We start from the raw sequence: 20,430 nt of genomic DNA, 5'->3' as shown, positions 1-20,430 counted from the left end.
ATATGACTTTTTTCCCCTTGGGTAGATACCCAATAGTGGGACTACTGGATTGAATGGCAGGTCTATTTGCTGTTCTTTGAAGAATCTCCATACTGTTTTCCATAGAGGTTGTATTAATTTATACCCCCACCAATAGTGTATGAGGAGTTCCTTTTCATTGCATCCATGTCAACATCTATTGTCTTGGGGCTTTTTAATAATGGCTATTCTGGGGCAGCACCTGTGGCTCAAAGGAGTAGGGTGCTGGCCCCATATACCAGAGGTAGTGGGTTTAAACCCAGCCCTGGCCAAAAACTGCAACAACAACAAAAGGCCATTCTGACAGGGGTAAGGTATCTCATTGTGGTTTTAATCTGCATTTTGCTGATGATTAGTGAGGTTGAGCACTTTAAAATATGTATGTTGGCCATCTGTATATCCCAGCTTTTTATAGTTCAACTGAGATGAAACTATTGCTGTCATTCAGAGTTGTAATGTTAGAGTTCACAACAGCTATTTTATGAGACTGTTCTGAATCTTAGTTCCCTGAAAACAGGAAATTGAGAAGTCTGGTAAGGGAAGGACAGTTTATCTGTGTAATCCTGTTTCTTTTCCAATCGCTACACCATAATTATGAATTCAGCCTACTGTTAATATTTTTAGGTAATCAGAAGTACTGTCATCTGCCATGAAGATGATGATGAGAGGGCAAGCAGGGACGGCAACAGCTGCCTTTCTTGAGCATTCACTGTGTCAGGCCCTCTGCTGGCTCATTAGTTCTCATAATGAACTGGGACGTAGAGGCATCATGACCTTCATTTCACAGATGAGAAAATTAAGACTCAGTGTTTAGTGCCTTTCCCAAGGTCACAGTGCTAGGAAAGTGCAGAACAGGGATGTCAAAGCCAGCAGATTTCAGAGCTCATTCTCTTAACCATATGACATTGACCTTGTGCACCATCAGAGATCAAGTGCAACATCTCCAGTGCAGACTCAGTCAAGGTTGTTTGTTCAGGTGCCTCCTTAACTACTGCTGCACCAGCCACAGCATGAGGATCTGTGGAAAGGACAGTCACAGATGAGGAGGCCATGTCCCGCAAGGGAGAAAGAAAGTCCTTTCTCCGTTAAGTGCTCTGGTCTTAAGCACTCAGTCTGAGGGCTCAGTGCAGGCTCCTCGGGTGGCTGCTTCTATTCCAGTTGATATCCTGGCAATGTGGCCACCTGGGCCACCCTGAGGGGTCCTCTCTCAGGTGGCTGTGGAGTAAAACATGTACCTAGTATGAGCATGTGGCACTTCAGACTACCCTATGTAGGAAAATTCACCAAAATTATGATGGAAATAGATGCCACTGTAAAATTTTGATTCTGTGAAGTTGGTGACTTGAATGCAACTGGCCAGAATTGCTAACTGGCAAATTTGTCTGTTCTAGCACTAACCAGGTCACTCACTAGAAGTCTTAAAGTAAATGTTTAGGCAGAAGTTATTTTCAGTTCAGAATTTTTTGTTCTACTTTTGGAGGAAAATCCCCACATTTTTTCTTTGGTGCTATAATATGAAGAGCAACTTGGTATCAAAGTGGTTATATGTTGAAATTCTTAGGCTCTTCCTGAGACATGAGCACTTCTATTTTATGAAAGGACTGGTATTTTTCATACAAAGAAGGAAAATACAGAAAGCTAAATGCCTGAGTGACAGCTAGAGAATGAGCTGCCAACTCTGGGAAAATAGAAAGGCCTTTAGTGCTGCAGTTTCCACGCTCAGCCCACCTGGGGGCCGCCTCCATTCATGGATGGGAGGGGGTAGGGGAGTTTACCAAGTGGGTGTGACGTAGGGCCATCCGCCTTTGAGAAGAACAGTGAGTAAAGCAAGAATGTTTGAACAGGAATTAGGTCACCTCTGAGAGTTTTAAAAGCTGGAATGGGATTCTAGAAAACTGCCATTCTTAACACACAACTGTGTCTCCTTCACGCACAGATGGGATACAACTAGGAAATGGCTCCTGTTTCTGTGTGCCGGAAATCACCTGAAGTGGGTACAACAGGTTCATTTTGGAAATCTTTAGTCAGATGAATGTTTGAAGTTTCTTACTAAGTCATCAGATCACACAAGACCTGGAAAATGCAGGCCACATAGCTCAGGCAGAACCTAGTAGCAGGAGCCTCCCTCCAGGGCTGGCTTGCTTGTCTTTATCTACTGGGAGGCATTCAGGAGCCTTCGGCACACATGGTGTGGAACAGACAATTGCCAGAGGAGAACTAGACAGGCAAAGGTGGGCTGAAGGGACCCTTCCTTTGAGCTGTCACAAGAGACTCCATCTCTGATAGCTGGAATCTATCTTTCCAAATGAAAAAGTCAGTTGCTAACTAAAATGAATATGCAAAGGTGCTTATTCCCAGTCTAGTAATAATGCAGGCAGTCAAATCATCTGTCATTCAACTTAATTTAATTATCAGGACACATTTAATTATCTAATACAAAATGTAAATAAAGTGAAGGGCTGACAGCACATACTAATTATGTTCATTATAATAATTAAATGGGAAGGAATTTAAAGAGACTCATGAAACTGCCATAAAATACAAGGAAGCTTTTGATTAAAACAACATTTTAATTAGAAACTGCAACCCTATAGGGACTAGATGATTAGTTCCATCAAGGATGGGGCATTACTTTTATTATCCAGGTTTTTCTTTTGAAGTCATCCTTAGTATCGTGGGGCTCAGTCCTTCAGTTAATAGACTAAATGGTAACAAATAAAATGTGCCAGCCCTTTATGCAAAGCCGTCGCTAATCATACAACCTGACGACAGCAGGGGTTTAGGCTCCCCTGTCTTAGGAAGACACAAGCTATTTCCCCAGTAGGAAATCAAGGATCCCAAGTGGACAAACCAGCTCTGCAAATGAACGTGATCTACGACTGATGACATGGACACTGTCAATGAATTGAGCATCATAATTTCTATAAAATTCCTGATTTAGAGACACTGGCATTAGGCTAAATAAATTCCCTTTCATAAGAACGGAAGTGAAGTGTAAACTCCCTGGACTGCCAATGGTGAGGCTGGACTCGGCCTCTTCTTGCTTGGTAATTTCTTTTCCTTCTCTGAGCCTCAGTTTCTCCACCTACAGTATGAGGAAGATGGACTAGATATCTCCCAGAGCCCTCCTAGGATGTAGGCTTCAGGAATTTTTGATTGAAGCTGGGTGAGTGCTTAAAACTATACTTAGTACATCCCCTTACCAAATGCTCACTTAGCAAATTACTGGGTTTTGGTAGGGGAAGTAGAAAAAAAATTTAATAGAACTAGTTTTTATAATGGTTTACAGTTATAGAAAACCTCTCAGTTGTACTGAGATACAAGTAGTTATCACCTCAGCATACTCAGCCCTGCCATGCAGACTGGTATGGAGCCCAGCCGCGCTGCCGAGGACAGCCTCCTGGTACGGGTGAGATGACTGTGGCTGGAGAAGGTATCAGAGCAGGTCCCAGACATCTTACCTGGAGAAGTTTCTGCTTATGGGTGCCTGTCAATAGATCCCTCTATTATTATTGGGGCAGCCAAAGTATAGGGAGCTTCTAAAGATAAGAAGCCACATAGTGGGCAGCTGGCTCACTGAGCTGTCTGCTGCTGACAGAATCTGGAGCAGAGTGAGGAGGTCTGAAAAACCACAGAATGGCCTGGAGTCTTTGTGAGATCATGCTGGTGTGTCTGTGAGTCCAGCTTTAGCCTTCAAAATGTCACAGACTCATAGAGCTCACAGGGGAAATCATCTAGTACAGTAGACTTCTTATTTTTTATTTACTTTCTTGTATAAAATATACGTAACATAATTTACCATTTCAACCCTACAATTCCATGGCATTAAGTACATTCATAATATTGTGCAGCTATCACCGCTACTCACTCCCAGAACCAACCTACCTCTTTGTATGGCCAGGGACGCTCAAGCCTCAAGAAGGGAAAGGATTTATCTAAAATCACCCAGCTAGTGGCAGAGCTGAGGCTAGAAACCAAATATTCTACGCATATCTGCTAAATTGTGGTCCATTTGTACTCATAAATGAGTATCTGTATGAGTCTCCCTGAAAGGTACACAGATATGCCCTAGCAGGTTCTACGTCAGCATTCAGAGGGGCAGAATGGCAGCTTCTCAAAGCACGACTTTGGTGGGTGGGCGGGCCCATCTTCTACACTCCCTACCACCGTCCCACATACACTGCAGTGATTGCCAGTGGACAGTGCCTACGACACAGCTGACGTTCTTAAGCAATGTGTGATGGTGTGACAAGTGTGCTGAGTTAGGGTTTGCAAACCCTGGGTTCTAGTCTTGATCTTCCAGCAATTCGCTATGTAATGTCAGGGAGCTCCCTTCACTCCTTAGAATCTCAATTCCTCACCTGTGCTTATGGCCTCACTGAAAAGCTAATGAGGTTCAAGAGACAACAGATGGGAAGAACAGCCTGAAGAACCCCACTAGTGTGAGGGGTTGTGCTCAGAAACCATTTCCACAAGGTACAGTGTCTTTGCTTTTTCTGACTGCTCTTTTTCTGTTATTCCTTCGTCTCTACTTTTAAAAACCATATTTTTTCTTCTCATAGATTGTTGCACTTCAGCAACTGCCCGAGAGCTCAACTGACTTGTCCGATCTTCCCCCAAATCAGAAGTGGACATCGGGTTTCGTATTCAGTCCTTCTAGGAGGCAAGGTGTTGACACACGAAGTCTGGCTTTTTTCACTTTCCTGATTTTCTTCCTCAGAGTGAGCTCACCGCTTGGCAACGATCTCCAAACCCCACCGCACCTTCATCTTCCCTGACAAGTGAGATGATCTCCAGGTCCTCTTCCTCCTCTGTGTAGTCTAACCCTCTCACTGCCCATTTCATCTGCTTTTTTCTCACCTACATGTCCAGTCATCACTTTCCCACCAGGTCTAAGTCAGGTCTTACATGCCCCCCACAAATCCAAGCCCCCGGACTCCAATTCCCATCCACTCTGGTGAGCCCAGAAATAACAGCAGCGTGTGTTTTATCTAAAGGAGAGATTAGTCTGTGATCCAGTATCTGCAGAAAAACTCTGAAATATCACAAAATTCTGAGTTCAGTAAGTTTATCGTAACAGAGTTGGTTTAAGCATAAAGCTTCAAACCATCACGGACATGGGATACACTGAAAGAACCCAACTTTTTGCTACAGAATGGCCCACTTGGAAATATTACCACACAGAAATTACTCACCTCTTTCAAATGCTGTAGACAGTGTCATGATATATAGTAAACAGTTTAAATATGCAACAGGAAATTGTTAGGTAAACCATGAATATCCATATGAGATAAAGCCATTCATGATTAAAAATACTAACATGCCTGACACAGACAAGGTGATGAAAAAATTCCACAAAGAGTGCCTGTGGTACAGCGCTGAGTGAGCAGGACAAGGCGTTTGTACAGTATGACCTCAGCGATGAAAATTCCTCATAGAAAAGAGACTGGAAGGAAACCTGCCGAAATGTTAACAGTGGCTGGCTGAGATGTTGAGATTGGAGGAACGGATTCTGTTTCGTTCTTTACATTTGCCCTGTCTTTTTCATAATAAACAAGGAATATTTTTCATCCAAGAAATAAAGAAAACTTTTAAAAGAAAATAAAATGAAATTTAGTAGGGTGAATGGATACAAGTGAAGAAAAAAAATCCACATGGAAGATTTCCCTCAGAGAATTTTGCAAGGGACTCCTGAACCTACAGGGGCGGGACAGCAGAAAGGACAAAGCACCCCACTGGGAGGTGACTGGAGGGGAAGGGCATTGCCTGAGAGCTACTGTGGTGGGAGGGGAGAAAGCCACATCCGCTCTGCTGTCAACAAAGTCTGCAAATGGGCAACTTTACTGAGCGTATTCTGGTGGGGGGGGGGTGTCTAGATTTTCTGTATCTTAACCATGGGAATCTTTCTAAGGCAACTGCTGCTTCCTCACCTTTCTTAGAGGGAATGCACTTTTGTGCTCACTCGGGGCAGCATTAGTGGCATCAACAATCATCTGGGAAATAAAGAGCAGGGCTGAGTGTGCTTCTGAACCCAGATGGCTGTGGCTTCTGTGTTCCTGGGCCTTCCTGTCTTCCTAGGCAGGCTGCAGTCCCAGCTCAGAGGGTGGCTTCTCGTCTTACACTCACCTCTGGTACCATCACCATCTCCTCTCCTCCTGCCCTGGTCTAGTTTGCTCGTGCTGATAAACCTAGTCAGCATGCTTGGTAGGACTGTCGAAAAAGTCAGTAAGCTAAGAGTGAGGGTTAAGAGTGTTTTCAGAGGCTTTTTTCTTAGCTACAATCTATGCGTTGCTGAATGGGGGTGTTAGAGAAATGAGGCTGTCAGGAATTATTATTTGATACATTTGTTATGCCATAACTCTGGTTACAAAAATAAAGAGAAATTAAAGTATTTTATTGTTACTGCTATTATTTTTGCAAACTCCATAACAGATTTTCCAACTTCTTGAAGCAGTAGATCTTGCTCCAAAGGAAGTCAGATAAAGCAGTTACAAAAGCAAAACTACTTGAGTGACGCAGAAAGGAGAGGCCAAGTCCTGTCCCCTCAGCCTCTCATCCGACACCACCTAGAAGCCTGTAAGCAGTTTCGTAGAACACCAGTCGCTAATACTATCTGCAAAGTGATCCAAGGTGAAAGATCCACCTTATCAACACAAAAACCTGATGGCTATAGCATCAGAAATCTATGTGGTAAGCAAATAGATGCTTCTGTGTGGCTTAAGAATATTTTATTAAAAGTACTTTATTTTTAGATCTCTAAGAGGAGGCCCTAGTGCTAATCTAGTGCTGATCAAATCTCTTTGGAGAGAAGAAGCTAGAGACATATCCCTGGAGCCTGGTTAAAGGGCTTCACAGAGGGCAGATGGGTTCCAGCAGGCTAGCCTGCCTTTTCTCAGTCTGAGACCTCACACTTTCAGTGCTGGGGAAGCAGTCTAAGGAACTTGCCAGGGCATCTTACCTGGTTATCTGGGTGGTTGACAGTGAAGTAGCCCACACAGACGATGACCTCGTGAAGGAGGCTTTCACAGGACACTTGGCTGCAGTGACCTAGCAGGGAGCTGGCCATGTGCCGGAATGCAAGGGACAAGCCCTCTGCCCCTACAATAGACTGACAGAGACAAGGAACAGTTAGAACTCCCCAGCCCAGGGAGAGCCAGGGCTGCAAATCACAAAGACGGGCCTGTGCCCTTTCTGGCACGGTGCTGGAAAACGTGTGACATTTCTACAGTACTGTGTTTAACAGTTCAGTTTAGGGGTTCTTATGCTAATAAATGAGAATAAGTTCAATGTTTAACCTGAAAAGGGACAGAAAATTGAGCATAGCAGACCAAATACCTACACCACGTGGATCAAGATATTATCTACCTAAAGCAATTTATTCCTTTTTTTTTTCTTTTTGAGACAGGGTCTTGCTTTGTTCCCCAGGCTAGAGTGCAGTGACCTCATCACAATTCACTGCAACTTCAAACTCCAGGCCTCAAGCAATCCTCCTGCCTCGGCCTCCCACAGTGCTAGGATTACAGACCTTAGCCATTGTGCCTTGCCTCCATTTTTAATAGTTCATTTTTCTCATTATACAAATATTCTTACTATAGAAAATTTGGAAGAGAAATACAAAAACTATTAAAACTCACCTGTAAATCTACCACTTAGCTAACTTATTAATATTTGTTTTTTTCGAAGGAGAAAATGTTTTCTTGTACACAGAGACAAATATATTTTCTAATTATTTATGTTCAAACAAAAAACAAATATAAATAACAACTAGGTATTACTCAAGTTAACACTTCTATAAACCACAGGCTCCCAAAGAATGTAACCCCCCCCAAAACAGCAAAATATCCCCCAAAACTATGAAGCCCCTCAGCTATGAGGCTTCTGGGATCCTTTCTCTAGACAAGCAAGGGGCTGTTGGCGGTGAGAGACCCAGGAGGAGAGTCTGAGTCTGTCTGTGCAGCCTGAAGCTTCTATTTAATAAACATGTCAAGCAGACAGAGCGACAGGAGGGCAAAGGGGACAGACGAAGCCCACAGAATACACTGGCAGCCCACTCTGGAATGAAGCACCACTGCTGGCCTGTGGGAAAGGGAGCATTTTAAACTCTGCTCTTGACTTGAAGTCTTGGTGGGCTTGAACCAGGTCTGATATGATGCAGCTTGGATATTTCAGAGAATTTATTTTACCTAATAGTGGGTGAAACAGAGTCCTTTCAGTGAGTACTGCGGAAACAAAATGACTGCTAAAGAGTGCTTTCTGTTTCATAGCCCTGAAACAAAAAGATGTTTTTCAATCCCCAAAGAGACTTCAAGAGAGCTTTCCTCCTTTAAATCAAATAATGACACCTTCTCAGCTCAGCCCTTATTTAATTAGTTGAGTCCAGCATGCTATGACCCAGTGACCTCTATTTAACCTTCACTGTTAAGAGCAGGTCAAAGGGCATGTAAGTTTGAATATAAAAATTAAACCAATTTTTCAAGGAAACTATATTTTCTTTTTAGCTAGAATTAATTGCCAAGTCAGTACATTGATTTGTTTCTTGAGACCACCTTCAATTGTAAAAACTGTCAAAGTATATACAATATACAGTGTTCCTGATCTCAAGGCCATCTGTGCCAATATGAATTCAGAGTGAAATCAGACTCTTTGCTGAAGGAAGAAAATATTTTGACAGCCTTATTAGTATACAATGAAATGGAACCAGTGAAGAAAGCAGTTTAATGGATAACCTTTTGTTACTATTACAGGATGGGGTCTCGCCCAAAGCAAGCGTACAGGTTTGTGGCTTTGAAGAAGTGTGGGGAACACTGGGGATGCTGCATCCAGTTCCCAACTCTCTGGCTCAGCATCTGCAAGATGGTTTGGGTAAATTCACCATCTTCAGAAACTGAGTCAGTTCACATTTCTGGAGGCCTACTATGTGCTCGCTAACACAGCATCTTTATACTGCAGTCTTGTCGGATAGCTGTTTTTAATCCTATCCTACAGATCAGGAAACTGAGTCTAAGGGTTCAAATGACCTCTCTAAGGTCCACAACTTGAAGTGGCCGTGTGAGGGCTCAAAGTCAGGGCAGTGTGCCAGACCCAGGGGTCTGATGTGGACAGCTCCCCATACCAGGTCTCTACTCTTGTGCTGTAGAACCCAGGCCACCGACCTGTCTTACGCCATCTGGTGTAACTCTGTGGCAGGTCAAGCCATTTGCCTCATTTCAGTTTTCTTCGTCAGTTCCTTTGAGCCTCCCAGGCAATTCAGACGTTATTTTTCATTTTTCTGAGGTTCGACCTAGATGTACACCTTCCTACTTTCTTGTCCTTTATGTACATAGTTCCTAAAATCTTACTTTTGATACATAAGTTGTTTTGATGAACTAGGTCATGAATTTCTCTGATCATATGTCATAAAAATAGCACTTTTCTCCCAAACTCACTCAATTGCTATACAGTATGCAAACATTGTGTATTTAATTTACTTGTGCATTATACAGGGCTGTCTAGAAAGTATCCAGCCATGCACTATGGAAAAGAGTACTAACCATGGCTGGATACTCTTCAGTCAGTCCTCGTGTACTCAGACATGTTCTTCTATAGTAACAGCGTCTGTGTGGACAGACATGGTGTTTCAGCTGCTGAGGTCTATGTCTCCCTCCCCTCGAATCTGGAGGATTATGACTAATTCAATCAATAACGTATGCTTGATATCTTGACACATAACTACCATATTTCCCCCCAAATAAGACACTGTCTTATATTTATTTTTTCTCAAGAAGATGTTAAGGCTTATTTTCAGGGGATGTCTTCCTCTCTGTGCCAAAATGCATGGTGTGGCTATACAGCCCATCACTAGGTCTTATTATTGGGGTAGGGCTTATATTTAACAAATGCATAGAAATCCTGCTAGGGCTTATTTTTTGGCTAGGTCTTATTTTTGGGGAAACACTCCTCTATGTGACTTCTGAGGTCATAAAAAGCCTGTAGCTTCTTGGAATACTTGCTTTCTGGAAGCTTCCTCTTAGGACACTCCCACTCAGAAACCAGACACCATGTTTTGAGGAGACCAATCACATGGAGAAGCAGGATACAGATGCTCTGGCCAAGAGTTCCATGTGAATCTTGTCTGTGAGTCAATGCAGCCACCAAATATGAGAGTGAAGAAGCCTCCAGATAATTTCAGCTCCTACCAGGAGCCCTGACATCATGCAGCAGAGTGTTCAGTTCTGTCCAAATTATACTCGTAGAATCTTAATCACAATAAAACAGCTGCTTGTTTATCCCGCTATGTTTGTTTTTTAAATGCCTAAAAGTAACTGGGAATAATGTGCTCATCATTGGTAAGTGTACTGAAGTCCCCAGTGATAGAAATTCTGGGTGTTTGGGTCCCCTCTCATGCCGATGAGGAGTCAGAAAGAAACATGTACTGGATCTTGGGGACCAAAAAGATGGCAGCCAGGACCAGGAGGGAGAGAAAGGCCTCTGCAGGTTTTTTGGGCTCATGCTCTGATCAAGGGCAAAGGTACTTGGGAACTGTGGCTGGGGACAGCATCAGAAGGAGTTATGGAAAGCACAGCTAGAATAAGAGAGGCAGAACAGAGATCTAATAAGAAGCAAAGAATTAAGAAGGAAATTTAGAGCTACGTGAAAGACAAGAGAATCGAGCAGCGAAGGCACTGGGGATGGTGAGAACTGCCAAGGAAGGGCGTTTTCTCCTGAGAGCAGGGCATCCTATTCTGAGAACAGCCACCACTCCTGAACTAGCCTGAAAGTGCTCAAGTAGGGGATACATTTTAGGCAGCACATGGCACAGACCTGGACTTGGTTTTAACTTTGGTTGGGAATGAGGTTCTAGAAACAAGCTTTTGATTTTTCTAACATTATTGGCTATTGTACCTAAAAGGCACTAGGGAGTGGGCCTGGTTGAAGTTCAGTGGGGCTCCTTCATGAGTGAGGCTGCTAAGGCCACAAACTCAGAGGAGGAGGGAGGGAGCAGGGAGCTGGGTCCCCTGATCCCCAAACTGACTGACAACGGCTGACTTAACCTAGACATGGAGTACCCTGCAGAAGTATAATCCTGGTCAGAAGACACAGGAAATGAGAAGTTAAGAGTCACTTTTGAGACACTTGCTTTTTCATAAACTCTGGAAACAAAGGAAGCACTTTATTTGGACCTAGCTGATCCTTGCTGGGCAGACTGCGGGACTCCATATTCTGAACACATTAAAATTAGGGTCTCTTGATTTCCAAGCCGTTTTCAGATAAAAAACAATGAGCTTAGGTCTTTGCAAAACACAGATGTTATATTCAACCCTGAGGCAAGAACCATTATTTTTTGGAGCAGATATCTTCTGTTTTAGGTGTGGCTGTAAATTCCCATCACTGTTCATACTGTATACCTAGTTCAGCTGATTTGGAAACAGAAAAGCATCAACCCTAGGGAAGGGATTTCTGTTCTTATTGATGGATAAACTAACTCTGTGAAGTTGAAAGATACTAGATCCAATGATAGAACTTATTAATTTCCTTTTTTGAAAAGAATGGCAGGAAGACATCAATTAAAGAACTGCACACTTGTCATCAGCTACAAAACAGAAGTGTTTCTTCCATCTAAGAGTGGCGGAGATGACTATTTTCATACATTTGTATCTCTATAACCTTTTTCCCTCTGAGCAAAGCAATTCATCTAAATTATGGGTTCATCATCTGCCAAGTTTGTTCCCTTTTTAATGAAATCACTTGACAGTTAATAAACTGAAAGAGAAAGTCTACTCCTTGGGGCTTGCTCTGTTCCAAAGGTTCAGTGTTTTCGAAAATTAAATTTCCTACATGAAAAAAAAATCTGTTTCTAAGCTGACAGTCTAGTATTATAGCATAAAGCAATTTTTCTTTCTTTAGCTATAAAAATGTAATTTATAGGGGTTTGCACATTTAACTATACATGTACTTTACACTGGACACAAATCAGTTAAATTATCCATAGAAAGTAATATCCATCAAAACAGTTTATCTAATTTTGGCTCTGTTTATATAAGAAACCATTACTTTCCTTAATATTTAAACATTGATGAGATGATAATGCATTTATGTAAAGAATTCAAGACAAGAGATTTAGAAGGGACAGTGTGGCATGGGCCGAGCGTAGGCTTTGGGGTCAGCAAGTCAGGGTATACTAGTCCTCACTCAGCAATGTGTAACTGCGGGGGCAAACTACTTAACTACCAGCTCCTCCATCTGTAAAATGGGTATAGTAATATTGTGCATGGTAGTTATGAGAGTAGAGGAGAAAGCATGTGAAGAGCATCTAATACGGTTCCCAGAAGGCAGCAGCTTCATAAATCTTAGGCCTCAGTCCAGACAAAAAACCTCACATCGTGTTTATACCTAAACATTAACTCTTGGTTGGTTAATATCAACAGAAGTCAAGCGTGGTACCTGAAAAGCAGGCAGATCAAGAGCTGCAAAACTGTTGAAGAAGCGCAAACTCTGAATGGCCACTTGGACGGTGTTCTGGGTGTAGCTCTCCTTGGGGCTGGCAGCACTGGGGTCCGAGGCGGGGCCATGGAAGAGGACACAGTAGAGCGTGTGCAGGACCCCAGCCAGGTCTGTGGCCTGGAGGGCAGCTGTCAGCCCCGTGGGATCCTGACGGTCACTGTCAAATATGCCGTGTGACCTGGCAAAGAGATATTCAATTCTTTGAGAGAAATCTACTTAAAGGATGTTAGCATTTTTATAGGTCAAATGGAACAAGAGAAGCAGACCGTTAAAAACAAACCATCTGAGTTGTGTAATAAGGTAACCAGAAACCTCAGGAATAAATGCAGCCTTCCCCACCAAGTGTGCTGTGGCTTCCCTTCTCTTCTGCAGTGCAACTGAGCGCTCTGCAGCCAATGCTGAGGCTGCCATCGCCCTTCCCTCCCTGCACTGTGGAGTCGAGGGAGCCCACTTTGTTTAGTGCCTGCATCTGGGCAGACTGGGCAGACTGGGCAGCCTGCAAGAAGAGCTCTTGGAACTCAGAGATCAAAAAACCACTGTAGATTCCTTTCTGAATATGCAAAGGGAATCTTTTTCTTTTTTTTTTTTTAAGAGACAGAGTTTCACTTTGTCACCCTCGGTAGAGTGCTATGGCATCATAGCTCACAGCAACCTCCAGCTCTTGGGCTTAGATGATTCTCTTGCTTCAGCCTCCCGAGTAGCTGGGACTACAGGCACCCGCCACAAAGCCCGGCTATTTTTTTGGGTTGCAGTTTGGCTGGGGCCGGGTTTTAACCCGCCACCCTCAGTATATGGGTCTGGCGCCCTACTCACTAAGCCACAGGTACCGCCCTGCAAAGGGAATCTTATTAGGAGAAACAGCTATCGGGAAAGCATGAAGCCTCAAAATCCCAGTAATGTGTTGGTACACTGTGACAGGGAGGCCCTTCAACTGCTTTTGAAAGCACTGGTCTAACACTGACACTGAGGACTAAGGGCAGGAAAGGCTGTGGGGCCCAGACTCACAAGAGCAGGATTAGGCCTACAGCAAATCATCCTTAAGTCAGCCTAGCAACTGTGGCAGGTAATGTTGGGAGTAAGCACAAAGAGACAAGGGCAGTGGCAAATGAATCCTCAACTCAGCAGTAAAGCAGCAAGGCTTCGCATAATCAACCTCATTCCTGAACTTGCACATAAACAAAACATCTGGCCACCCAGAGCACGCAGAGTACAGAGTATTTGTACAGAGTATCTGGTGACCCAGAGTACACATGGCTGCCAAGCATTCATTAAGCCTTCTTTCCCTGGAAATAGGTCAGTGTGCTTCAGGTGGGCTCTCCCTATTTACTCTGGCTCAGGGTTGCTCAAGCCTAAGGTACACATTTTATTTCTCTGGCTGTTCAGCAAGATTCAGGGATGGCACATATCACAATCAGAGCAACTGAGATGAAAGGAGACGCTTTTGCTCAGATGCTTGGGAAGAAGTCCTTTTTCCTCCACAGGCCTGACTCTGAGATGTTTGGTCTGGAGTTACTGTGGCCATTTGCTCTAAACACTGCACAGACTCTCAGGTCTCTGTGGTGTTCCAAGTGAGCCTGTGGCCTTTCTTCATGGGACCCATCTTTTTCTCAGGAAAGCGCTTCCTCTACAGCTTCCTTTAATCTGGTACGATCTGCATGATATTGAGCAGAATGTGTTTATGTTTCTGGCATGGGATAATACCTTTCCCTAGTTTTTAACATTAATGTAAGTTTTCTATTTTCCTTGGTCGGAGGGGGGGGGTTGTTGTCATTTGCTGTTTCTTTCAGCTGCAACCTGGGATGGGAGAGAGATGCTGAATATCTGTCTATGCCAACCTCATTGTCTTGGCCAGAACCACCCAAAAGATGCCACTAATTAAATAAGAATTAGGAGGTGCTGGAAGGCAAGTTTCTAGTATCTTGCCCAGTTTCCCAATTTATAACTTATTTTTCCCAAAGGGATCACTTGTTCATTTTAATTTGCTACTTGCATCAAAGTAGAGTTTTATTCATAACCATGTGTAAACACTTCCTGAATGTGCATGATTTCTGATACTGCTACGAACACAACCATGTGATAAGACATCCTTATATACGTTGCCTCTTCTCAAGAAAGAAGCACTGTCAGCATGTTGAGGGCAGGATCTGCTGAGTGCATTTGCATCTCGCACCTTCTCTCATTCTTATTACAGTTTTTCCCAGTTGGGAGAGAAGGTCTCATTCTCCTTATTGTATACATGAAACAACTGAGACCTACACAGGTAAGGTGAGATGTTTTAGGTGGCACAAATTTGTTAGTGGCAAAAGCAGGGCTACTATCCAGAGCTCTTGACTTCATTAAGGTCAGTGCTTTGTCCAAGGAGCAAAATATCCAGGCCAAACAGGAGGTGACCTCTTTCTTCTCTATGCCTTCTCTTAAATCAAATTTAGTGATACTGAACACTGTTCAAGTACATAGAGGCTGTAAGGCAGTCTTATGTCATTGTGGAAAGATGTTTTTGGCTTATAGGTTCAATAAAAATAAGTTTAGGAAAGGATATTTATTTGCTTACAGGTACATTTGAACCTTTACATAAACTTCTCTTAGCTAATGTCAGAGGGCCCTTCCTTCCTTCCATTAAAACTAAAAGACTTAGGGGTCAGACCCTGACTAGAGACGTGAGTGGAGATTAATGTGTCTGAGTTTATTATATAGGTTCTAAAAAGGGGCCTGTGTTTGTTTAACACTGACTGCCTTTTAGAACCAATGACAAGTCAGAAGACGTTTCTCCCTGAAGCTCATTTCTAATAGGTTTTAAGAACCTTGGGGATGAGTGACATCAGTGCTGGTGACAATAGTTTACTGCTCGGTGATTCGAAATGCTGCCTTCCCCCTTACTACTTGTGTTGCTTTTAAATTGATTATTAGTCTAGTCTAATGCAGATATTCATGAATACAGCTTTATCATTTAAAACATTTTGTAACACTTAATCTTTTTGAGCATTTATTAAATGACTTAAGCCCATTGCTATTTCCTCTTTCAAAGAATAAATGCAAACAATCTAAAAAAAGAAAAAGTAAATGAAAGTCAACACACAACCCTCCCCTGCACCACTGTTTAGGAAAACACTAATCTTACAGATTATACAACAATACATCCCAGTCTTCTGCAAATATTCTCCTAATGAAATAAAAATGTTGACTGAAGTAAATCAACCAAGTAAGCATTCCAGAACTCAGATGTGGAAATGGTTCAGAATGCACATAACACTGCTGCGTGGAAAACATGGTTCACTTTAAAGTGAACCCAAAGAGTGCAATGGGGTAGGGGAGAGCGTCTGTCCGCCACAGTCGGCTTCCACAGGACTAATGCAGACCTGAAGGGACTTTAGAGAATGTTTACTTTTGATTCAGCCTAAAGTACAGATAATTTGTCCATGAACAGGCCACTGGCTCCTGTTGGTCTTAACTGTCAGTTATAATCACTTTAAGCCTAAATGTTTATAATAAAAAAGTAAAAGGCCTTATTCATATCAGGCCTGGGTTATAAAGTTTTCTTCAAAAAAATATAGGGAAGATGTGAAAAATCAGATCTGAAATTTTGTATACTGTACTCTGAGATCTTCTTAATTTTACCATATTTTAAGGTGTTTTTTGTTTGGTCTCTAGCACTAGAGATCTTAGTGGGATATTCATTTTTGTTCCTTAAAAGCTAGATTCAGTAAGGAAAAACTAAAACTGGGCCATCAGTATTCTTGTACAGTGCCTGAAAATTCTACTTTGTCTTAAAGGAGAGTATAGTGGGGCAAAACCAGTAGGGTTCTGTGTAGGCTTGAAGCAAGAGGCGACCACCCCATTTTTGGTATTAAAAACCACTTACTCCCGGTCTGGATTAAAAAAATAAAAATAAATAAAAAAATAAAATAAAAAACCACTTATACACCAGGCGTTGGCTGGCCTAAAAAAGCAGCTGTGAGACTTTCATACTCAGGGTCCCTTTTTTTTTTTTTTTTGGAGACAGAGCCTCAAGCTGTCGTCCTGGGTAGAGTGCTGTGGCATCACAGCTCACAGCTCACAGCAACCTCCAACTCCTGGGCTCAAGTGAGTCTCCTGCCTCCACCTCCCAAGTAGTTAGGATTACAGGCGCCCGCCACAATGCCCGGCTATTTTTTGGTTGCAGCTGTCATTGTTGTTTGGCGGGCCTGGAACCCGCCAGCTCAGGTGTATGTGGCTGGTGCCTTAGCTGTTTGAGCCACAGGCGCTGAGCCTCTAGAATCCCTTTGTTCCTGCTTTGTTTGTTCTCACTTTCTAGTCCCAGATTTTTTTTTTTTTTTTGTAGAGACAGAGTCTCACTTTATCACCCTGGGTAGAGTGCCGTGGCATCACACAGCTCACAGCATTTCCAACTCCCAGGCTTAGGTGATTCTCCTGCCTCAGCCTCCCGAGTAGTTGGGACCACAGGTGCCCGCCACAACACCCGGCTATTTTTTGTTGCAGTTTGGCTGGGGCCGGGTTTGAACCCGCCACCCTCAGTATGTGGGGCTGGCACACTACCCACTGAGCCACAGGTGCCAACCCTAGTCCCCAGATTTTTGGCTTGATAACCTTCACTCTGATTTCCTTCAGTGCTGGTGATCTAGAATATTCTCTAGAATAAACTCCTAGCTTCTTGGAGTTTAGTTTTGTTTATGCTGTTAGTTCTCGGATCCCTGAGGCATCATGTGAGAACATCCAATTTCATTTATTTATTTTTTGAGGAAGAGTCTCACTCTGTCACCCTTGGTAGAGTGCTGTGGCAGCATCATAGCTTACTGCAACCTCAAATTCCTGGGCTCAAGTGAGCCTCCTTCCTCAGCCTCCCAAGTAGGAGGGACTACAGGTGCCCGCCACAATGCCCAGCTGGCTTTTCCCTTTTTAGTAGAGGCAGGGTCTCAAACTCCTGAGCTCAAGCAATCCTCTCACCTTGGCCTCCCAGAGTGCTAGGATTATAAGGGTGAGTCACAGTGTCCGGCCAAAACATCCACTTTTACTCCCTGAACTGAAAGACTTGTATTTGAAGGTCTGCAGTGTTGGATGTTTCAGGGGTTAAGTCACTGTGTCTCCCAATAATGGAGGACAACTTCATGGAGGAAAGGTGACTTTTTTCTCAGCAGTATTCCCATTTTCAGCTCTCATGTTCTGGGATATTCCAGGACAACCAGTCTGTGTCCAGGGCCAGCATCATTCATCAGGTTTTGTGGTGAGCACGAAGAGGCAGGACTCTCTTCCAGGTGCTCTGTTTAAAAAGCTGAAGTACCTGCACTGCAGGAACAAAGAGCACTGGTGACGTTCGAGGCCCAGGAAGACCAGGTCCCTGTTCTGCAGGAGGTTACAGTCTAGTTAGGGGGCAGATGGGTGGATCAGTGTCCAATTGCTGCTGGAACAACTTATGGTAAGTTAGTGACTTAAAAACTGAAATTATCTTACAGTTCTGGAGAGCAGAAATGCAAAGTAGATCTCACTGGACTATCTGCAAATAAGACTTGTGTTCCTTCTGGAGGCTCTAGGGAAGAATCTGTTTCCGTATCTTTTCCAGCTTTTAGAGCAGTGGTTCTCAACCTTCCTAATGCTGCAACCCCTTAATATAGTCCAAAGTGGTCGCGACCCACAGGCCGAGAACCACTGTTCTAGAGTGTGCCTGAATTCCTTGGGTTGTGCCCCCCTTATTCCACCTTCAAGGCCGGCAGCACAGCAGCTGTAAAAGCTCTCCCTAACGCCGACTTTCTGCTTTCCTTTTTTGCTTATGAGGAACCTTGTGATTACATTGGGCCCACCTGAATAATCCAGGATAATCTTTTCATCTCAAATACTTAACTTAATCATATCTGCAAAGCCCTTTGCCATGCGAGGTAATATTCACAGGTTCTGGGGATTAGGATATAGGTATCATTAAAGGGCATTATTCCACCTACACAGTGGGCCTGTTCATTCACGATTTATGTGTTCAACAAATATTTATTGAGGGCCTACTATATGGCAAGCACTGTTCTAGGCACGGGCATTTAGCAACAAAATCTATGATTTTTCCTCCTAAAGCTTCTATTTTAGTGCCGGAAGACATAAGAAAAATACCAACAAATATATAATATGCAAAATCTAAATAAACTGTCAGGTGTGATCAGTGCTACAGAGGAGCAGAGGACATCACTTAGAAATGAAGAAGTATGTGTGATGCTACTCTATGGAAGGTTGCTGGGGAACCCCTTTCTAAAGGATTGTTTAAGCAGAATTCTACAAAACATGAGAAAGGAAGTCATGCAGATGTCTATGGGAGGGTGTTTCAGGTAGAGAAGCAGCAAATTCCAAAGCATAAAGCCAGGAGTGTGAACGACACTTTCAAGAAAACGAGAAGGGGCGGCGTCTGTGGCTCAAAAGGGTAGGGCACCAGTATGCTGGAGGTGGCAGGTTCAAATCCAGCCCCGGCCAAAAAAAAAAAAAAGAAAACCAGGAAGGTGAGTGTGGCTAAAGCAGGCTGAGAATGCATAAGACTTATAGGAGATGAGGTCAGAGAGGAGATGGGGCAGAGCTTTGGAGACCATCATAATAAAGACATCAGAAGGCATTTGCTGTTCAGATCCGAAGCCACTGAAACATTTTGAGTGCAGAAGTGATGGACCCCTGACTTAAGTTTAAAAAGTGATTATTATAGTTAGTGGGTTGAAAAATCTTTAGAAGAGTCAAGGCAGAAGCAGGGAGACCAACTGGGAGGCTGTTTTAATTACCCAGGTGAGAGATGACGATGGATGAACCAGGATGGTTGCCATGGATGTGGTAAAAAGTGGCTGGATTCTGAAAATAATCAGAAGGGAAAGCCAACAGGATTTCCTGATAGATTGGATGTGGGTGTGAGAAAGAAGAGCAAAAAAATGGCCCAATGGTTGTGGGCTTGAATAATTGGAAGAATGCAGTTGCTATGTACAGAAATGGGGGAGGACATGGGGAAAGCATGTCTGGGGAAGAAACCCAGGACTTGAGTTTTGAACTCATTAAATTTGAGATGCCCATTACATGTCAAAGTGGAGATACTGGATTGTAAATTGCATAAAATAAACTTCCCAATTGTAGGGATTTTTGTCTCTTTTGTTTCACAGATATGTCTCCAGGGCTTAGAACAGTATATGACCCACAGTATCTATTCAATAAGTATTTGTTGAATGACTGAATAAGAAGCCTTAATTCACAAGAATGGTTTGAGCTTGAGCTATTTGGGAGTTATCAAGGCATAGATGGTATTTAAAATGAGAAGCTCATTTTAGTGAGTAAATATAGGTAGTAATCTGAGGTGTGAGCCTTGGGATACTCCAATGTTTAGAAGTTGGGGAGATGGGAAGAAGTTTCTTCTCAGCAAAGGAAACTGAAAAGTAATAAGAGGGAAATTGGGAGAGTGTGGTGTACTAGGGGCAAAGTGAAAATAGTTTCGAGGAGAAAATAATCAATAAAAAAAAGCTCACCCCAAAATAAATGAGGACTAAAACCAGGATGAAATATATAGAAATGACCCCTAAGTTCTACTGTTAGATTATAAACACTAACTGCATGTGTTTAGGATGGGAAGAGGGCATGTGACAGGGAACAGAATACAGACTGTTAACAGCATGTGGAGAAAACCAAAGACTCTGCAGATTAGCTGCCTCCAGGGAAAGAGCGGTGCTTGACTGGGAGAGAAGCTCAATGCTGACTAACAGGAGCACCAGTGGTACAGTGAGGAAGGGTAGTCCTGGCTCTCACGTCTGTCTGACCCGGTACCATTTGGAAGTACCAGGTCTAACGCTGGGCCCTGCACTAATTTAGGACAGAAAGTTCCCCAGGAAAGTAATTTATATGATAAAAGCAAACAATCTTACTGGAGGAAGCTTTGCAGGAACTGGGAGGCTTAGCGCATTGCTGGAGGACCTGAAGACGTCTTCAAACTGA

General features: G+C 43.1%; 1 protein-coding gene across 1 annotated transcript in view; it reads right to left on the bottom strand.

Annotated features, from left to right (window-relative positions):
* SCAPER (S-phase cyclin A associated protein in the ER) overlaps positions 1–20,430 on the bottom strand; it is a 444,723-nt gene that overhangs the window by 22,674 nt on the left and 401,619 nt on the right. The window contains exons 28-29 of the mRNA XM_012801961.2: positions 12,439–12,676; positions 6,977–7,126 (exon numbers count right to left, since the gene is read on the bottom strand). Of these exons, the coding sequence (XP_012657415.1) occupies positions 6,977–7,126; positions 12,439–12,676 (388 nt within the window). The remainder of the gene's footprint in view (positions 1–6,976; positions 7,127–12,438; positions 12,677–20,430) is intronic.

Source organism: Otolemur garnettii, unplaced genomic scaffold (assembly GCF_000181295.1).
Source record: "Otolemur garnettii isolate 467f Iridium unplaced genomic scaffold, OtoGar3 scaffold00011, whole genome shotgun sequence".
Classification (NCBI taxonomy): Eukaryota; Metazoa; Chordata; class Mammalia; order Primates; family Galagidae; genus Otolemur; species Otolemur garnettii.
The sequence above is the reverse complement of the archived record's forward strand: the minus strand, read 5'-3'. Positions and strand labels throughout refer to the sequence as shown.